This window comes from Chiloscyllium punctatum, chromosome 26, assembly GCF_047496795.1.
Source record: "Chiloscyllium punctatum isolate Juve2018m chromosome 26, sChiPun1.3, whole genome shotgun sequence".
Taxonomy (NCBI): domain Eukaryota; kingdom Metazoa; phylum Chordata; class Chondrichthyes; order Orectolobiformes; family Hemiscylliidae; genus Chiloscyllium; species Chiloscyllium punctatum.
Window position 1 is genome coordinate 40,392,887 of NC_092764.1, and position 22,145 is coordinate 40,415,031.

The 22,145-nt window shown below is 41.9% G+C and overlaps 1 protein-coding gene across 2 annotated transcripts in view; it reads right to left on the bottom strand.

The window, feature by feature from the left end:
* Positions 1-1,390: 1,390 nt before the first annotated feature.
* vstm2b (V-set and transmembrane domain containing 2B) overlaps positions 1,391-22,145 on the bottom strand; it is a 72,987-nt gene continuing 52,232 nt past the window's right edge. The window contains exon 6 of one of the 2 annotated variants that reach the window (XM_072596214.1): positions 1,391-1,487. In XM_072596214.1, coding sequence (XP_072452315.1) covers positions 1,423-1,487 — 65 coding nt within the window. In that variant the 3' untranslated portion in view covers positions 1,391-1,422. Of the gene's footprint in view, positions 1,488-11,831; positions 12,580-22,145 lie in introns of those variants that run through there. The other variant, XM_072596213.1, reaches the window with a different exon arrangement.

The following is a 22,145-nucleotide window of genomic DNA, read 5'->3' on the forward strand; positions in this document are numbered from 1 at the left end:
GATTTTTATTATCTCTTTTCCATTGTAGTGAAGTGTCACACACATCTGGCCCCTTCTTCCAAATTTTGTTCTATCTGTGCTAATGGAGAATAGTTTGAGGAGTACTTCAAACTACTCAGGCAGTTCCTTGGCTCATTGTCTGAGGATATTTCATCCTGAGCATTTTTGTTTGTGCTGGTTTGCACTTGTCTGGGAGTGGATTCAAAGACACAGTGAGCAGCGAATTCTGAAGTCTACTTCAGAAATTCGAGGACAGGAATCAAACAGGGGTAAGGACTTCAACTTCTGTCCCTTTTAAGGAGCAAACCATGTTGCTGTGACTGCCTTCATGCCCTTCCTTTCTCCTGCAAACCCCTAGCAAGAAGTCAGTTACCAAGCATTCCCTTTCTCCTGGTAACTCCTATGAAGTGTCTAAAAAGGTGACATAGCACACTTTCTTCTTACCTTTTGCAGATGGGGTTATCTGAGAATGTTCGGGTAGAGAAACAAAGTGTTTTCATACATAGTCTTTATAATGGATATCAGGGCAGACCAGGCACTGTGAACATTCTGAGGACCCCACACCAGGGTGAGGCGCCGACTGAGTAGAATCCTTGAGCCCACTAACACTGAAATTTGTCTGGCAGTTCTTTGCTGCTTTGGTCTGATACTTATGGAGATAATAGACCACATTATGATGTGGGCATCCTTATGATCTCCCAATGAATGCTCACATAGTTAAGCAAGTGAAATAGAATGTTATTTTATGACCAAGCCATGGTCTAGAAATTTCTCTGAAGGAAACTTCCATTTGTGCTTACCTTCCCTATGCCTTCCTTGTCAGTCACATGTTTCCAGATGCTTGTGTCTCTTCCAACCAGCATGCCCTGACCTCATGTAGTCACAATCTACGGACTCAGTCCAACATCAGAGTCACAGCCAAAACAACATCAGATGATTGAAGAAGCACTTGCAGAATTGAACGTGTGAAAAAAAACAGAACACTTCACTTTCTTCTGAAATAGTGGAAGTAAAACTCCAGTCTCTTTTCTGGAGAGAAAGATGAATGTTGAAGAGGAAAAGGCTGAACTAGCTCAGGAGAAACCCAAACTTGAGAGAACAGCTCTAGGATGGTGAATGCTTTAGGGAATACTTCTGCTCAGCTCACAAAGCTGGCTGAAAAATTGAAAGAGTAAGAGCAGGGAAGCAGGATAACTGAACGTCTTATGAGATTATTCACAAGGACCAGTTACATATAAGCCAGGTAAAAATGGGAGTTTTCTTTCATGAAAGCACGTTGGTGAACCAAATACAATTTTATGACAATCTTGTAGTTTCATAGTTACTATTACTGTGTTTTCTTATTCAAATTTATTTAATTAAGTGCATTTACATTTCTAAAATGCTGTGGTGTGATTTTAACTTTTGTTTCTGATTATTAGTTTAATTTTCTACAGTAATGTAACAAAAGCCAAAGGTGCTGAAGATGTCAGTTGATCTGGCAGCATCTATGGAGAGAAAACAGAGTTAATGTCAATTAGAGGTCAATATGACTTCTTTGTACATGGATTATTAAGTCTGTAATATGACCTACTTGATAACATACTCCTAAATAATTCTAAAATATTCCCACAGCCTGGAAAGTTGCTCATGTAACCCTGTTGTTTTGGAAATGAAGGGGAGAGAGAATAGGAAATTGTAGACCAGTTGGCCTGATTACAGTTGTGAAAAATTGTTAATATCTGTTATTAACGGCATGGCAGTAGAGCCCAGAATTTGCTGTTGTAATGAGGAAGAAACTGTCACTGCTTGATGTTATTATGGTGACAGCAGCCTATGCATTTGTGCATGTGCACTTAGAAATCCAATATAGTAGAAATGCAGAAATTGATGTTGGTGACCTCCTGTACCTCCGTAGGATGCATGTTCCTGTCTCCACATGAGTAATCTGTATTGGATCATTGATTTATTGAGCTTTAACATTTAATGGATTGTTCCAGATGTAAGTACAATAAAAATGTTAAGCTTTCTTTAATTGTGTGTATAAGCTTTCAAATACAGACTAGTCATAATTAGTGCTGGTCCTGAAAAGCTAATTTCACAAGCATGGAGTCACACACCCTCAGAGAAACATTTAACATTTAAAGTCTTCTAAAACTAATATTAATTATACTTAAAGATTATTTTATGAAATTTAAGCTTCTCAATTAACATTATGTGTGTATTCTAACTTTTCTCTCACTTCTGACATCGTTCCCTGTGCCTGTATGTCACAGATCCCAGGTAGATTGAACAGATGATACTGATTTCAAAATTAGGATCTGCTTCCTCAAGAGCCTACAAATCTTCTGTAGCAGCAATTGCTAAGGGCATTGGTGAGTACTATCCCTTCACTGCTAACTGGAAAAGTTGGGCCAATACGAGTTTGTAGACTCAACATAGATTGGTGAAAGGGCGGCACGGTGGCACAGTGGTTAGCACTGCTGCCTCATAGCGCCAGAGACCCGGGTTCTATTCCCGCCTCAGGCGACTGTCTGTGTGGAGTTTGCACGTTGTCTGCGTGGGTTTCCTCCGGGTGCTCCGGTTTCCTCCCACAGTCCAAAGATGTGCAGGTCAGGTGAATTGGCCATGCTAAATTGTCCATAGTGTTAGGTAAGGGGTAGATGTAGATGTAGGGGTAAGGGTGGGTTACGCTTCGGCGGGGCGGTGTGGACTTGTTGGGCCGAAGGGCCTGTTTCCACACTGTAAGTAATCTAATCAGTCATATTTGAGAAATCTATCAGAGGTTTTTGAGGGTGTAACCAGCAGGGAAGATGAGGAAGACTGGATCAATGTAATTTTTGTTCACTTTTCCTGAAGCCATTGAATGAGATATCACAAAAGAGACTATTCACAAGAATTGCGTCTTGGGGTTGGGAGCAATGTATTAGCCTGGACTGAGGATTGGTTAACAAATAAAACACCAATTTTTTTGGGGTTGGTGGAGTGTAACTGGTAATGTACTGCAAGAAGGAGAAAGAGAGGACTGCAGATGCTGGAGATCAGAGCTGAAAATGTGTTGCTGGAAAAGCGCAGCAGGTCAGGCAGCATCCAAGGAACAGGAGAATCGATGTTTCGGGCATAAGCGTGAAGAAGGGCTTATGTCCGAAATGTCGATTCTCCTGTTCCTTGGATGCTGCCTGACCTGCTGCGCTTTTCCAGCAACACATTTTCAGCTCTAATGTTCTGCAAGAATCAGTATTTGGGCCAGTGATATTTATTGTCTACATCAATACATTGTGTGTGGAAAATGAGTGTAATCTGTCTGTGATTAATGATGTTGTTGGGAGTGAAGATAAGCTATGGGGAGGACATAACTGGCCTCCATTTCTGTAGGATATCTTTAAGTGATTAGACAAAATAGGTACAGGTGATATACAGTGTTGCAAAATGTGAAATTATCCATGTTGATCATAAAATAAAAAAGCAGATTATTTGTTCAAGGGCACAACAAGCAATTAGGAAGACAAATGCTTTATTAGTCTTCATTGCAGTAGGTTTAGTAGAAACCAATTTCTGCTTTTGCCTCCAAGCCTCCAACTCCCTTCCCTTGTGATCCCACCCTGAAATACAAATTACTTAAATTCTTGCTGCTGAATCACGTGAGGAGACCTCTGATTGTCCTGCAGCTTCCAGCAACCTGGGATGCCAGTGTCAAGTCCTGTGGTAGGCTGAGGAACATATTCAGATTAGCTCTCAATAGGCTGATTAGTTTGTGATAGGTTGAGTTGTTTCAACAGTGGGGTGGTGTATTAGTCACCACGTAACATTCCCATTACTACACTTTGGCTAAAATAGGAAAATCATGTCGGAAACAAATCAAGGCTTAATGGATCATGCCGGAACGTTGAGTTAGCTAATACCTTGGCTTTGATTTTTATAAATGTCAGAGACACAGTATGAATCATGGATGGCATATTTCTGGTCCCATTTCTTTAGTTCTACTAATATACTTCTGGCCTACTGGCAATGACATTTAAACCTGGATGAAATTTAAAACACAGTTTGTCTTCAGTTTAGTTCATCTTCATCTCTCAGAACTAGTGATGTGTAAAACTTCCATTTTCATACAAAAAGCGGAGAATTATGTTCATAACATACAGTGAATATCTAGTCAACAACAATAACTCAGTCAGATCCTTATTTGATGATATATCTTTTCCTATGTATTGGATCAATAGTTTCATGATTTCCCATGTGATATGCAGGTTCTATCCTGGCTGTCAAATTTCTTTGGCTCTCTGGTGAATTTGAAGAAGCTTGGAATAAAGCTTTAATTAAAGATGTGTAGATTGACATTAATTGACAATACACCTTTTGCTAGTAGAAGTATTAAGTAATTCAAAATGCTTGTATAGTTATCAATACATCTATGAAATAGAGATGTGACATTAATAAAACTCTTCCCTCAATATGACATTAAATGACAAATGTAATTAGCTGATGAGAAACATTACAAATAACTATTAAGAAAAAGGTAGTCATTGCTCTAATCTTTCATTTTGGAAGGAAAATAGCCTTAAATAGTTCATTTAGTTACAAAAATTAGATTTGGGCAGGATTAGTATTGTGATGAAGATTTGTAACATTATTATTTGAAAAACGAGTTCTAAAGAATAAGAACAATAAATAGCTTTAGGTTTGAAATATACATGGACTTTTACAGCCCCATACCAACATAGCACCAACTTATGTCAACTCTTGAGCAAGAAGGTCTTTCCCAGAGTGAGGGACTCAATTACTAGAGATCACAAGTTCAAGGCGAGAGGGGAAAAGTTTAAGGGAGATATGCGTGGGAAGGTCTTTACACAGAAGATGGTGGGTGCCTGGAATGCATTGCCAATGGAGATGGTAGAGGTGGGCATGAAAGCATCATTTAAGATATGTTCAGACAGATACATGAATGGGCATGGAGCAGATGGATACAGATCCTTAGAAGATAAGCAACAGGTTTAGATAGATGATCTGAATCGGTGCAGGCTTGGAGGGCTGAAGGGCCTGTTCCTGTGCTGCAACTTTCTTTGTTCTTTGTTTTTTGCCACCATTCAACATTCTTTTCCCTTATACCATGGTAATTCATAAATATGCATCATGGGCAGACCTCAGGAAACATGCTGAGATGAAGTAAAATAAAATTCAAAATGTCAATCAATGAATTCACTTTATTTTTAAAAATAAACTCTCGCATATAACATAGAACACAGAACAAAGAACTTACTAGACAGGAACAGGCCACTTAGCCCACCATGTCTGTGCTGATAATGACACCATTCTAAACTAATGCCATCTGCCAATACAAGGTTCATATCCCTCTATTCCCTGGCGGATCATGTATCTGTCCAAATGCCTCTTAAAAGTTGTTATTGTATCTGTTTCTACCAACCCGCTGGCAGCCTGATCTAGGCATCTACCAGTTTGCAATATATGTGGACTTAACTAAAGCATTTGACAAAGTCCCTCATGTTAGGCTGGTCTGGAAGATTAACTTACATATGATCCACAGTCAGTTGGACATGAAATTGGCTTGTCATAGAGGGTAATTATGGAGGCTCTTTTTATTGGAGGTCTATGACCAGTGATAATATATATTACAAACAATGGTGATCCCAGCTATTATCCTTGTGGAATGCCATTGATCACAGACCTCCTTTAAAAAAACAACCTCTACAACTACCCTCTGTATTCTACGACAAGCCAATTTTGTGATCAACTTATCAGCTCATTATGGATCCCATGTGAATTAATCTTCAGGATCAGCCTAACATGAGGGACTTTGTCAAATGCTTTAGTAAAGTCCATGTACACTACATCCACTGCCCTATTCTATTCTCATCAATCATCTTCATTACTTTCTCAAAAATCCTCAATCAAATTTGTGAGTCAAGACTTTCCCTGCACAAAGTCATCCTGACTATCACTAATACATCCATTCTTATCAAATGTGAGTAAATTCAGTTCCTAAGGATCTTTTCCAACAATTTCCTTACCACTAATAGTTCATTGGTCTATAATTTCCTGCATTATCACTGTTGACCTTCTTAAGCCAAGGAACAACATTGGCTATTCTCTAGTCTTCTGGGACTTTGCTTATGCATAAACAGGATACAAAGATGTCTGTTGAGACCCAATCTCCTCCCTTGCGTCTCTCAGTATCCTGGGATAGATCTCATCAGGCCCTGGGGCATTATTATTTCATCTCACTCACAGCCTCCTCCGTCTTAATATCATTATGCCTTAGAATATTAACATATCCCTCCATAATCTTACCATCATCTATGTCCTTGTCCTTGGTGAAAGCTGATGCTATGTATTCATTAAAGACCTCAGTTACTTCTTCTTGCTCCATACATAAATTCCCTCATTTTTGTCCTTGAGTGGATATATCATTTCCATAGCCACCCTCTCGCTCCTAACATACATATAAAATGCCTTGGGATTCTCCTTAATCCTACTTGCCTAGGACATTTCATGGTCTCTTTTTGACCTCCATGTTCCTTGTTTAACTTAGAACATAGAACATAGAACATAGAAGAATACAGCGCAGTACAGGCCCTTCGGCCCTCGATGTTGCGCCGATCAAAGCCCACCTAACCTACACTAACCCACTATCCTCCATATACCTATCCAATGCCCGCTTAAATACCCATAAAGAGGGAGAGTCCACTACTGCTACTGGCAGGGCATTCCATGAACTTACGACTCGCTGAGTGAAGAACCTACCCCTAACATCAGTCCTATATCTACCCCCCCTTAATTTAAAGCTATGCCCCCTTGTAATAGCTGACTCCATACGTGGAAAAAGGTTCTCACTGTCAACCCTATCTAACCCCCTAATCATCTTGTACACCTCTATCAAATCACCCCTAAACCTTCTTTTCTCCAATGAAAACAACCCCAAGTGCCTCAGCCTTTCCTCATAGGATTTTCCTACCATACCAGGCAACATCCTGGTAAACTTCCTCTGCACCCGTTCCAGTGCCTCCACATCCTTCCTATAGTATGGCGACCAAAACTGCACACAATATTCCAGATGCGGCCGCACCAGAGTCTTATACAACTGCAGCATGACCTCAGGACTCCGGAACTCAATTCCTCTACCAATAAAAGCCAGTACGCCATATGCCTTCTTCACTGCACTATTTACCTGGGTGGCAACTTTCAGAGATCTGTGTACATGGACACCAAGATCCCTCTGCTCTTCCACACTACCAAGTAGTCTACCATTAGCACAGTAATCCATCTTTTTATTACTCTTACCAAAGTGAATCACTTCACACTTAGCTACATTGAACTCCATTTGCCACCTTTCTGCCCAGCTCTGCAGCTTCTCTATATCCCGCTGTAACCTGCCATATCCTTCCTCACTGTCTACAACTCCTCCGACTTTCGTATCATCCGCAAACTTGCTCACCCAACCTTTTAACCCTTCCTCCAGGTCATTTATAAAAATGACAAACAGCAATGGTCCCAAAACAGATCCTTGCGGAACACCGCTAGTGACGGCACTCCAAGATGAACCTTTGCCATCAACTACTACCCTCTGTCTTCTTCCAGAGAGCCAATTCCTAATCCAAACCTCCAACTCACCCTCAATGCCATATCTCTGTATTTTCTGCAGTAGCCTACCATGGGGGACCTTATCAAACGCCTTACTAAAATCCATATATACCACATCTACCGCTTTCCCCTCATCTACCTCCTTAGTCACCTTCTCAAAGAATTCAATAAGGTTTGTGAGGCACGACCTGCCCTTCACAAAACCATGCTGACTATCCTTGATCACATCATTCTTATCCAGATGTGCATAAATCCTATCCCTTACAATTCTCTCTAAGACTTTGCCCACAACAGAAGTGAGACTCACTGGCCTATAGTTACTAGGATTATCCCTACTCCCCTTCTTGAACAAGGGAACCACGTTTGCTAGCCTCCAGTCCTCTGGCACTACTCCTGTCGACAAAGAGGACACAAAAATCAAGGCCAATGGCTCTGCAATCTCCTCCCTTGCTTCCCAGAGAATCCTGGGATAAATGCCATCAGGCCCAGGGGACTTATCTATTTTCACCCTTGCCAGAATTTCCAACACCTCTTCTCTACATATCTCAAAGCCATCCATTCTACTTATTCGTGCCTCAGTATTCATATCGACAACAATGTCCTGTTCCTGAGTGAATACTGACGAAAAGTATTCATTCAGCGCCTCCCCAATCTCTTCAGCCTCCACACGCAACTTCCCATTACTATCCTTGATTGGACCTATTCCTTCCCTAGTCATTCTTTTATTCCTAACATACCTATAGAAAGCCTTAGGGTTTTCCCTAATCCTACCAACTAAGCACCTTTCATGTCCCCTCCTTGCTGCTCTTAGCTCTCTCTTCAGGTCCTTCCGGGCTACCTTATAACTCTCAATTGCCCCTATTGAACCTTCACGCCTCATCTTTACAAAGGCCGCCCTCTTCCATTTAACAAGGGATTCCAACTCCTTATTAAACCACGGCTCCCTCACACGACCCTTTCCTCCCTGCCTGATAGTACGTACTTATCAACGACACTCAATAGTTGCTCCTTGAACAAGTTCCACATATCAATTACGCTCTTGCCTTGGAATCTACTTTTCCAATCCACACATCCTAAGTCATGCCTCAACGCATCATAATTTCCCTGCCCCCAGCTATAACTCTTGCCCTGTAGTACACACTTATCCCTCTCCATCACTAGAGTAAAAATCACCGAATTGTGGTCACTGTCCCCAAAGTGCTCACCTACCCCTAGTTCTAATACCTGGCCTGGTTCGTTACCCAGAACCAAATCCAGTATGGCCTCACCTCTTGTTGGCTTATCTACATATTGTGTCAGGAAACTCTCCTGCACACATTGCACAAACACTGACCCATCTAACGAACTTGAGCTATAGCTTTCCCAATCAATATCAGGAAAGTTAAAGTCTCCCATAACAATCATCCTATTACTGTCACTCTTCTCCTGAATCATCTTCGCAATCCTTTCTTCAACGATTCTAGGACTATTAGGAGGCCTGTAAAAGACTCCTAACAGGGTGACCTCACCTCTCCTATTCCTAACCTCAACCCAAACTACCTCAGATGGCAAATCTTCGTCCATCTTCCTTTCCTGTTTCCTTAATATGCCTCATGAGGGATTTAATTTACTAAACTTTACATATCTTCCTTTTCCTTTTTGACTAAACTTTCAATATCTTTTGTCATCCGGGGTTTCTGAATCTTCCTATCGTCACCTTTTATTCTCACAGGAACATGCTGGTCCTGAACTCTGATCAACTGGCCTCTAAAAGACTCCCACATGTCCACAGTGGACTTACCCTCAACAGCTAGCCCCAATCTAATTTCTCAGGTTCCTGCCTAATACTGTTGTAATTAGCCTTCCCCAAATTTAGCACTTTTATTGGCGAGCAGTCTTATCCTTATCCATAACGATCTTAAAACTTAGAGAATTATGATCACTGTTCCTAAAATGCTCCCCCATTGAAAGTTAGATCAGCTGACTAGACTCATTCCCTAATACACTGCCTAATTTTTTTTAAGATTCCCTCCGGTGTGGAAACAGGCTGCTCAGCCCAACCAGTCCACACGACCCTCCAAAGAGTAACCCAACCAGACCCATTTCCCTCTGAATGATGCACCTAACACTATGGGCAATTTAGTATGGCCAATTCACCTGGCCTGCACATCTTTGGATTGTGGGAGGAAACCCATGCAGACACAGGGAGAATGTGCAAACTCCACACAGACAGTCGTCCAAGGCTGGAATCAAACCTCGGACCCTAGTGCTGTGAGGTAGTAGTGCTAACCACTGTGCCACCCCAAATATAGGCCCTTCACTAGTTGGAATATTTACCGATTGTTTCAAGAAACCATCCTAGATGCACCTAACAAATTCTGCCCCATCAAAGCCCCTGGCAGTAAGGGTGTCTCAGTCAATATTGGGGAAGTTAAAATCATCCACTACAATAACCATGTTGTTTTTACATCTTTTAATAGTAAAAATCTGTTTACTGCATTTAAATTTCTTCAACTAAATCCCTTATAAAAACAAAGATGATATTCATAGCCTCACAACAAAGTTTATTACAAGTTAGAGCTGTCAATGAAACTGTAGACTAACTAACGTAGTGACAGGTTGTGAAATCATTCAAGCATTACCAACCCTATAATGATATCCCTCAGGTTTATGTCAATAGGCATGGTGAATTAGCAAACAATCTTTTTTGACATGAAAACTTTATTTTAAAATCTAAATGGCAGGAGGATAAAGTATCTTGACAGCTTGATGGGTCCAATGAACTTGACAGCTGAAATAAGTTTATCAACCTATCATGTACATTAATGTTCACATTTAACAATTTCAACAGGCAGTTGAACTCTCCCAAAGGACACAACCTCTGTGAAAGTGCATCTTACTTCTCTCACAGGGCACCTTTGCTTTTCTAAATGAGTCTCTGGTCTTTTTCATGAACTTTTCAGCACTTCTCCAGAAAAGTGTAAAACTCACAAGTTATGTTTGAGAAACATAGGAGCAGGTGTATGTCATTTGGTGCTCCACAATTCATTATCATCATGGCTGATCATTCAACTCAATACCTTGTTCCCATGCTCCCTCCATGACCTTTGATCCATTGAGCCCAAATGCATTAGCAAACTCCTTCTGAAAATCATACAATGTTTTGCCCTTGTGAGAATCCGCTCCCCACCCCATCACCAAATCTTCAAAACTCCATCAAATAATCCTAATCGATTCACTTCTCTTCATACGTCAGTCCTACTATCCCAGTAATCAGTTTGATAACCCTTTGCTGTTCTCTCACTCCATAGCAGGAATATTCTTCTTCAGATAAGGAGAACAAAACTGCACACAATATTCCTGGTGCGGACTCACTTGCCATCTAATGCAGCAAGGCATTCCTGCTACTGCACTCAAATCCTCTTGCTGCAAAGGCCAACTAACCAACTTCTTTACTGCCTGCTGCACCTGTCTGCTTACCCTCAGCGGCTGCTGTACAAGGACACCCAAGGTCGTGTTGCACATTCTCCCCTCTCCATTATAGCCATTAAGATAATAGTCTGCCTTCTTCATGTTGCTACCAAAATGGATAATGTCACATTTATCCACATCAAACAGTAGCTGCCATGTTTTTGCCTATCTACTTCGCTTGTCCAAATCATAGTGAAGTATCAAGTTTGGAAAATCTACAAATGAAAATTGATTTGTTGGAAAACAGTTGTACTTTCACATCTGCAGCAGTTTCCATTTACCACAGATTTGCAAGGTACAAGCCGTCCCTTGTCTCTAACCCACTCCCACTAAAAATGGTCGGTTTGGGTTCTGGGGTGACGCCTCCTACATCAGAGTTCCAGCATCATTTTGTCTAAACCAGAGATTTTGAAAATTTATGCCTAAATGATAGTTTCTTTACTATCAAGGTTACAACTCCGTTTGCTTTCCTTTCATGATATCTTTGTTGTTTCATTTTTCCCATCTTGTAAAATATTCCGGATGTTTTTGTTCTTCCAGGCCCTCCTCCTTGTTCAATAGTATAAATCCCATTACATTTCCATTTTATTTTGTCTAAAGGAGTGTCATTTTTGTCTCAAGGCATTAACTGTTTTTCTCTCTCCACAGATGCTGCCAGATCTGTTCAGTTTTTCCAGCACTTCCTGTATTTCTGTTGAACTGGATGTCTATTTACCAAGTGAATTTAATACAAAGACATCACCAGATGCAAGCATTTGTGACACTGGACCAATATCTTTAAAGAAAACAAATTTAATGAATTGGTTATTTTTGTGCTAAGATTGAGAGGCTCAGCAATTCAGGTATTTGAAGACATTATTTGAAAATTCTTTATTCCAACTTATTTTCAGCAATATATCAATACAGTTTATAAATGAATGTCTTACCTTAATTTCCATCTTTATTAAAAATAAATATTGTTGATGCTAAATATATTTATGATGGGATGTGTTGTATTTACGTAAAATTCTCAAAGCGAATCAAAAATCTAAATGCCATAAAATAAAACATGAATGAACAAAGAGATCAATCGAAAGTTTTGTTAGGTTACTGATCCTGTATGGTCAGTTTAGAATGTCAAGGTGGTGATGGAATGAGTTGAGCAGGAAACAAGAAGGTGGAATTTGTTACAAATAATCCAATTGCCATGCTACATACAGCAAGGCTTTACATTATGTTTGTTGGGAAATTAATTTACCACATTGAGAACATTTAGAATGTGCAATATTTGACTGCTGAATATTTTTGAAGGTCATTCTCAGATAAACATTTTTCCCTCTCATGTCTTCCGGTGGTTCCTTTGCAATTTTTGAAACGCAGTCTGATCTAAGCAGTTTTTTAAAAATTCTTCACTCTTCATAGTCTTTTTTTTGTCTCCATTGCACATTTTCTTTGTTTGATTGAGAAAGGTTACTTTGGAGGAATCAGTCAAGGTTTACTAATATGTGCAGAGCCTCTGTAAGATCAGCAGCGAGATAAATAGGAAAGGGTGAGTTGCAGAAAGGGGTTCAAAACCTGCAGGCAAAATGAAATATCATTTGTACAGCACTTCACTTTGAACAGTCATTAATGACATTTCACAATCATTGCAATCAATGTACAAAAATGAAGTTATGAAACCATAATGCCACATGCACCCTGTGTCTAATACACATGAAATGTGTTGCTTTTATTGCTAAAATATTCTAAATAAATCATTTCAGATGTAAAGTGCTCGGCTTTTAACAGAATTTACACTAATATGAGTGAACTTAGATTATAAAGAAGGATTTTGGCAAAGAAATGATCTGGTTTTGTTTGGCCAGAGTTATACTATGGAATGTCATTATACTAGCGCTATTTTAAGATCATGTGACCAGAACATTAATTAAAATTCATTGACATATTTATAGGTTTTAGATGTCCTTTCCGGCCTATGCATCATATAAAGTAATCCTTCTTTGTTTTCCCTTGCAATGCTATTTTGATACAAGCAAAGAAAAAGAACAAAAGCAGATAGAATAGATGAATTCACATAGAACCTTTCATAACCTCAGGATATTCCAAGGCACTTTACAGTCACATACTTTTGAAGTCAAGTCACAGCTGTAATGTAGAAAGTCAAATATGTATCAAAATGGAGACAGCTGCAGCTTTAGAGACTGTCTTCACAAAACTCCTTGAGTATACCATGGATGTGACCCATCACTACAGTGGGTTCTTTTATCACGTGCGATAGGTCAGAACTATGTAACTTGGATTATTTTCCATAAAAAGTGTCCTTTTTTTGCAAAGCTTGTTTCTTTTCACTATAATAAATAATGTATGATAGACATAACCTTTGAATAAATAGATTGAGGTGAATGACAATTTCCTTTAACTGAATGCACATACTAAACAGGAAAACTCTTCCTTAACAAGTAATTTGCGCTCCTATGTGCCAACCGTCTTTCTTATCAATATTTTCCATTCTAAACAGTAACAGTACATCCAATTAGAAAAGAGAAATGGTGCAGTATCTTCATGAATGTTCTGCAACGTGAAATTAAAAGATGAGAGCTGGAAAACATTTTAGCTTCTGTCTGATGTTGTAATTTTGATTGGATGCATTCGCGTGTATACAGGGTATATGTTATGCACACTAATTGAAGATTTCTGTCTTCCTATTTGTTTTTTTTTGTTAGAGAAATTGCTTCAGGTTCTTATTATCAAAACCAACAGCTCCTCAGCCTGACCTTCACAGAGATCGTTGGTAGAAGGTTATTTAATCTTTACTACCTCAGGTACCTATTCATCTGTTAAACCAAATTGCCTAGACTGCCTTCAGGCTTACTACTGCAGGAAATTACTGAAAATAAAGCTCTTCCCTAATAAGCACAGGGTTCTGCTCCTGCTCTATTTTTACAACTGAAATTCTTAACTGTTGCTTTCTCTGATGCTGATGCTTCCAACGGTTCCTGCTTAAATACCACTGAGTGCAAGGAAATCTACTGTGTCAGGGATTGGTATAAGCTGCTACTCAGAATGAAAATGACTTCATCAAGAATCCGCCTTCGAATTGTCGGAATTACTTTCCCTCATGGTATTGCACTGTGTTTATCTGTACAGGCTGCATTTAATTTTTTTTAATATAAATTGGAGAAAAATTCCAGTCTGTGATGTCTCCACATTTGACTAATCCACCAAACACAGCTTCACGTGAAAACTTCAATAAAATGCCGAAGAATGTCTATTATTTGCAAAGTGACCCTGAACTGAGGAGTCAATACTGTTAGAATAGGAAATGGGAGAATAAATGGATCGTAGAAAGGGAAACAAAATTAGTTTCACCATAATTAAAATTCAGTTGGTTGGAGGGATCCTGTTTAATCTGAACAATCTTTTCATTCCTGACTGTTAATGATAATTGCTTGTTGCTGGGAAGTCAGGGTGCATGACAGAAGGACTATTGTTTTTAACGACGCCATTTTAGGTGTGTATATTAATATTAGTTCATCTCCATCATATTATTGAACTCAGGAACTCTTGAAAAGTATTTCTTTCAAAAATGTTATTAACTCTTGCTATTAAAATAAATTTAATGTTAATTGGGTGAATTTTGTTTGAACGAAAAGGGTGTCATAATTATTTTAGATGGTGTTCAAGGATGCCTAAAAACAGCACAACGTAAGAACATAAGTACATAAGGAATAAGAGCAGGAGTAGGCCATCTGACCCTTTGAACCTGCTCCACCATTCGATAGCCATGGGCACCCACATGGGCCCCAGCTATGCCTATCTCTTTGTTGGCTACGTAGAACAATCCATCTTCTGTAATTACACCGGCACCACTCCCCATCTCTTCATTGGCGCCACCTCGTGCTCCCGCGAGGAGGTTGAGCAATTCATCAACTTCACCAACACATTCCTCCCTGACCTTAAATTTACCTGGACCATCTCTGACACCTCCCTCCCCTTCCTGGACCTCTCCATCTCCATTAATGACGACCGACTTAACACCGACATTTTTGACAAACCCACCACCCACAGCTACCTGGATTACATCTCTTTCCACCCTACCTCCTGCAAAAATGCCATCCCGTATTCCCAATTCCTCTGCCTCCGTGGTATCTGTTCCCAGGAGGACCCGTTCCACCACAGAACACACCAGATGGCCTCCTTCTTTAGAGACCACAATTTCCCTTCCCATGTGGTTAAAGATGCCCTCCAATGCATCTCGTCCACATCCTGCACCTCCGCCCTCAGACCCCACCCCTCCAACCGTAACAAGGACAGAAACCCTCCAGTGCTCACTTTTCACTCTACCAACCTTCGCACAAACCAAATCATCCGCTGACATTTCCGTCACGTCCAAACGGACCCTACCACCAGGGATATATTTCCCTCCCCACCACTTTCCACCTTCTGCAAAGACCATTCCCTCCATGTCTACCTGGTCAGGTCCACGCCCCCCTACAACCCATCCCCCCATCCTGGCACCTTCCCCTGGCACTGCAGGAATTGCAAAACCTGCGCCCACACCTCCTCCCTCACCTCCATCCAAGGCCCTAAAGGAGCCTTCCACATCCATCAAAGTTTTACCTGTACATCTACCAATATCATTTACTGTATCCGTTGCTCCCGATGCAGTCTCCTCTACAATGGGGAGACTGGATGCCTCCTAGCAGACTGCTTTAGGGAATATCTCTGGGACAACCGCACCAATCAACCACACCGCCCTGTGGCCCAACATTTCAACTCCCCCTCCCACTCTGCCAAGGACATGGAGGTCCTGGGCCTCCTTCACCGCCGCTCCCTCACCACCAGATGCCTGGAGGAAGAACGCCTCATCTTCCGCCTCGGAACACTTCAACCCCAGGGCATCAATGTGGACTTCAACAGTTTCCTCATTTCCCCTTCCCCCACCTCACCCCAGTTCCAAACTTCCAGCTCATCACTGTCCCCATGACTTGTCCTACCTGCCTATCTTCTTTTCCACCTATCCACTCCACCCACCCCCCGCCCCCGACCCATCACCTTCATCCCCTCCCTCACTCACCCATTGTACTCTATGCTACTTTCTCCCCACCCCCACCCTCCTCTCACTTATCTCTCCACCCTTTAGGCTCTCTGCCTGTATTCCTGATGAAGGGCTTTTGCCCGAAACGTCGATTTTCCTGCTCCTCGGATGCTGCCTGAACTGCTGTGCTTTTCCAGCACCATTCTATTCTAGACTCCACCATTCAATAGGATCTTGGCTAATCTTTTCACAGCCACAGCTCCACTTCTCCACTCTCTCACCATAATCCTTAATTCCTTTACCGTTCAAAAAATAATCTATCGTAGCTTTAAAAACATTCACTGAGGAAACTTCAACTATTTCACTGGGCTGGGAATTCCATAGATTCACAACCCTCTGGATAAAGAAGTTCCTTCTCAATTCAGTCCAAAATCTGCTCCCCCTAATTTTGAGGCTGTGCCCTCTTGTCCTAGTTTCACCCACCAGTGGAAACACCATCTCTTCTCCTATCTTCTCTGTTCCCTTCATAACTTTATATATTTCTATAAAATCCCCCCTCTCATTCTTCTAAATTCCAATAAATATAATCTCAGTCTACACAGTCTCTCCTCATAAGACAACCCCCAACTCCGGAATATCAGTTCAACTTTCTTATGGTCAAATCCTTTGGATCACAGAATCACAGAACAGAGCGACATAGTGATTCAGTGGTTAACACTGCTGCCTCTCAGCACCAGGGGCCCAGATTTGAATACAATCTCAGGCGACTGTGTGGAATTTGCACATCCTCACCATGTTTGCATGGGTTTCCTCTGAGTGCTCTGGTTTCCTCCCACAGTCCAAAGATGTGCAGATTAGGTGGATTGGCCGTGCTAAATTGTTCAGGGATGGCAGACTAGGTTGATTAGCCACGGGAAATACAGGGGTAGGGGTGTGGGTCTGGGTGGGATGCTCTTCGGAGGGTCAGTGTGGACTTGATAGGCCGAGTAGCCTGCTTCCGCATTGTAGGGTATCTAAAATTCTATTCCAAACCACTACAGTGCAGACAGAGGCCATTCGGCCCATCGAGTCTACAGCGATCATCCAAAGAGAATCCCACCCAGAGCCAACCCAAATCGCCCCCATGCCCGTAACCTCACATTTACCATGACTAATCCACCTAGCCTTCCTATCGCTGGACACTATGGGCAATTTAGCTTAGCCAATCCATCTGAACTATATATCTTTGGACTAGATATGAGACATTGGACCTCAAAACTGTCTCTCCTTGTGCCTATTTTATGTCAATAAAGTGACAAATGGGACCCAGATCATAATTTTGAGGAAACAACGAAGGTGTCAGCTGCCAACTGATGAGAGTGCCACATTGCCTGTTTCTGGGAAAGTCAACTGCATTTTGCTTCAATCAGGCACTTGGAAAGCTAGTGTTGCCAGGGATCGAGAACTAAAGAGGTGATGCCTGCTGCTGGCACAATGCCCAGCCCCAGCAAAGCCTTAAATCATTATTGGATCTCAGGCCAGAGCTGAAGGATGGATGGGAGGATGTTTGTGCGTGGTTGGCTATCACGGGTTAGGAATCGAAGTGGGATGTTGGGTGTCTGAGATGGGGGTCAGCAGCAAAAGCAGGAAGGTGGCTCTCAGGAGGCATCCCTCCTCCCCTTCCCCACCCACCAACTGCCCCAATGCTGGGACCCTCAATCAGGCACTGACTGAACAACCTCCCAGCAGCTGCTTGACAAGACCCCTGCACGGTGAACATTCTCATTCACCCATCAGTGCATACCAGTGCTGATGGTAACATTGGGGAAGAGGAGAAGCCCTTAAGTGGGCATTAGTTATCTACTCACTATAGACTTAATCAGATGGATTAAGTACCCCACCAAACTCAGTATTGGAGGTGGCAAGATTCCAACTCCAATTTGCACCCCAATTTAAGCCAACAAAAAGACCTACTGACTACTGGGGGCATATAGCTTTTCATTATTTTGCATTATCACATGGAAGTAAATAATTGATTGTACGAAGTGACTCATCAAATATATTACCATGGACTCTCTTTTGCTGTGAAATAAAACAGTTTAACAATTAGTACCTGGTCTTTTACCAAGTATTTCTTGGTTGATTTTGAAAAGGATTAGAGAAGCATGAGAGGGCATGGGTGAAAACCATGATTCATAAACAGAAGTTGCTGGAATAGCTCAGCAGATCTGGCAACAACTGTGAAGAGAAGTCGAAGTTAACATTTCAGGTTTTGTGACCCTTCCTCAGAACGGATGGTAGTTTGGAAAATGTTGGTTTATATGCAGATATTAAGGTAGAGGAAGAGGATAAAGAGTAAATGATAGGTTGGGATAAAGCCTGAAGTGAGAGGAGAACAGTTAGACAGAGAAAGGAGTTGACAATGATCTCACTGGGGCAGTGTTGGGGGGGGGGGTGTGGGTGGGGGTTGGGTGGTGGTGAAGGGGGGTGAATAGCTGCTAATGGAGACTATTAGTGGCTAACAATAGGTAGTGTGTAATGGCAGACTATGGGATTACAAGGCCTGGTGTGTGGGGTAGGGGGCTAGGACATGGGGGAGTTCAGACCCTAAAATTATTGAACTTCATATTGAGTCTGGAAGGGTGCAGGGTACCCAAGCGGAAAATGAGGTGCTGTTCTTTCAGCTCACACTGGGCTTTGCTGGAGCACTGCAGCAAGCCTGAAACAGAGATGTTGGCCAGGGAACAGGGTGGTGTGTTAAAGTGGCAGGCAACTGGAAGCTCAGGGTCTTTTTTGCAGGCAGAATGGAGATGTTCCATGAAGCATTCACCCAGTCCATGCTTCATTTCCTCAATATAGAGGAGACCACATTGTGAGCAGCGAATGCAGGAGACTGGATTGTGAGAAGTGTAGGTAAACTGTTGCTTCATCTGGAAAGTATGTTTGGGCCCTTGGATACTGAGGAGGGAGGAGGTAAATGGACAGGTGTTACACCTTTGAAGGTTGCAGGGCAAGGTGCCGCGGGGATATGGGAGTGAAGGAAGAGTGGACCAGTGCATCCCAGAGGGAACAGTCCCTGCGGAAGGTGGATAAGGGAGGGGAGGGGAATATGTGTCTGGTGTTGGCATCCCGTTGGAAATAGTGGCTGATGATCTTCTGGATGTGGATACTGTGGGATGGTAGGTAAGGACAAGGGGAATTCTATCTCTGTTGCAAGAGAGAGGAGAAGGGGTGAGGGTGGAAGTGTGGGAGGTGGGTTGGACTCAGTTGAGGGCCTTGTCTACAACTGAGCTGGGGAATCCTCGATTGAGGAAAAAGGTGGATATTTCAGAGGATCCCTTGTCAAAGTTGGCCTTATTAGAACATATACGACAGAGACAGAAGAACTGGGAAAATGGAATGGAGTCTTTACAGTAAACAGGGTCCAAGGATATACAGTCCAGAAAGCTGTGGGAGTTGGTGGGTTTATAATGGATATTAGTGGCCAGTGTATCTCCAGAAATGGAAACAGATGTCGAGGAAGGGAGGCAAGAGGTCAAAAGTAGACCAGGTGAAAGTGAAGCAAAATTGATGACCTTTTCCAATTCTGGTCGAAAGAGGGAAGCAGCACTGATATCAATATATCAGAGAAAGAATTGTGGGTAGGGGTCAGAATAGGACTGGAATAAGGAATGATTCCCCCCACCTCATGAAGAGACAGGCATAAGTGGGGCCCATGTGAGTATCCATGGCCACTCCTCTTACCGGAAGAAAATGAAAGGAGTTAAAAGGGAAGCTGCTGAGGGTGAGGACGAGCTCGGCCAAGCAGAGCTGTGACCGGGCAGTCCTGTTTGTGGATTTTCAGAAAGAGGTAGAAGTGAGCCATTTGGGGCTTGGAGGCAGTGGGGGGAGGATCACCCGATGAAATGAGGTCAGTTACTGTAGTTGATACAATGACCTGATTTGCCATGGTGGGATCATGGTCCAGAGGAAGATAGGAGGAGGTATCTGAGAGCTGGCTCTCAACTTTTGCAGTGTAGAGGTCAGTCCACCAGACTACAACAGCACCACCCTTATCCACAAGCTTAATAAGAAAATCAGGGTTGGATCTAAGCACATGGAATGCAATCAGTTCAGAGGGAGATAGGTTGGATTGGGTGACCGATAAATCTATTCTTGGATTCAATAATCTGTTAATCTCAAGGCTTTAGAACTTGCACTAGGTCAATACCACACAAGTTATACGTAGAATTTTCAGGTAAACAATGTTGTTTTCATTATTGCTGATGTGAAATATGAAAGTGGATTTGTTAAGTTGCTGTTTCAGTGTAATACTGGTTCTGGACATCCGTTATAGAAATGTCAATTGAACTGGCGTTAACTATTAATGCCAGTTTTGTACTCAAGTAGCAAGTTGAAATTCTCTGGAGCATGAATAAACAAAATTCAATACTGAAGCACATCAAGACATATTCGGACAGCTTGGTGAAAGAGGTAAATGTTAGCAACACCTTAAAGGAGGAGAGAGGAGTAATGAGACAGACAGATGTGGGGAGGGAATTCCAGAGTGTAATGCCTCAGTGGTAGAGGACATGACCATAACGACAGAGCAATTGAAATATAGATTATCTGGTCCTTTAGATTTTTTTTGCAAACTGTTGAAATAATTTCAATAACAAAATTGCAATTCCAATATTTACTTTTAATCTTTAAATTGATATCCAAGCAATTGAGTCTGTACTGTTGTAAAGATATAATCTGAATGAGCTGTGTATTAATCGTATTATTTCCTTTCAAGTTGTATGATCACCGAGCACAGTAAAACTCAAAGATTAAGGCCTGGTTGTCAATCCTTACTTTAATAATACACTTTGATATTTATATGAGATTATGTATTAAATTTTCTGTGTTCACCCATGGTGTTAGGGCTGCCCATGGCTGAAAGTGATCCTCAGATGACATAAAATGGCTGGGAATAATTTTTTGCTGAAACAGCAGTTTCTATTGTCTGATGTTTAACGTTATGAGACTGGGATGTACATAGAACATAGAACATAGAAGAATACAGCGCAGTACAGGCCCTTCAGCCCTCGATGTTGCGCCGATCAAAGCCCACCTAAACTACACTAACCCACTATCCTCCATATACCTATCCAATGCCCGCTTAAATACCCATAAAGAGGGAGAGTCCACTACTGCTACTGGCAGGGCATTCCATGAACTTACGACTCGCTGAGTGAAGAACCTACCCCTAACATCAGTCCTATATCTACCCCCCCTTAATTTAAAGCTATGCCCCCTTGTAATAGCTGACTCCATACGTGGAAAAAGGTTCTCACTGTCAACCCTATCTAACCCCCTAATCATCTTGTACACCTCTATCAAATCACCCCTAAACCTTCTTTTCTCCAATGAAAACAACCCCAAGTGCCCTCAGCCTTTCCTCATAGGATTTTCCTACCATACCAGGCAACATCCTGGTAAACTTCCTCTGCACCCGTTCCAGTGCCTCCACATCCTTCCTATAGTATGGCAACCAAAACTGCACACAATATTCCAGATGCGGCCGCACCAGAGTCTTATACAACTGCAGCATGACCTCAGGACTCCGGAACTCAATTCCTCTACCAATAAAAGCCAGTACGCCATATGCCTTCTTCACTGCACTATTTACCTGGGTGGCAACTTTCAGAGATCTGTGTACATGGACACCAAGATCCCTCTGCTCTTCCACACTACCAAGTAGTCTACCATTAGACCAGTAATCCATCTTTTTATTACTCTTACCAAAGTGAATCACTTCACACTTAGCTACATTGAACTCCATTTGCCACCTTTCTGCCCAGCTCTGCAGCTTCTCTATATCCCGCTGTAACCTGCCATATCCTTCCTCACTGTCTACAACTCCTCCGACTTTCGTATCATCCGCAAACTTGCTCACCCAACCTTCTAACCATTCCTCCAGGTCATTTATAAAAATGACAAACAGCAATGGTCCCAAAACAGATCCTTGCGGAACACCGCTAGTGACGGCACTCCAAGATGAACCTTTGCCATCAACTACTACCCTCTGTCTTCTTCCAGAGAGCCAATTCCTAATCCAAACCTCCAACTCACCCTCAATGCCATATCTCTGTATTTTCTG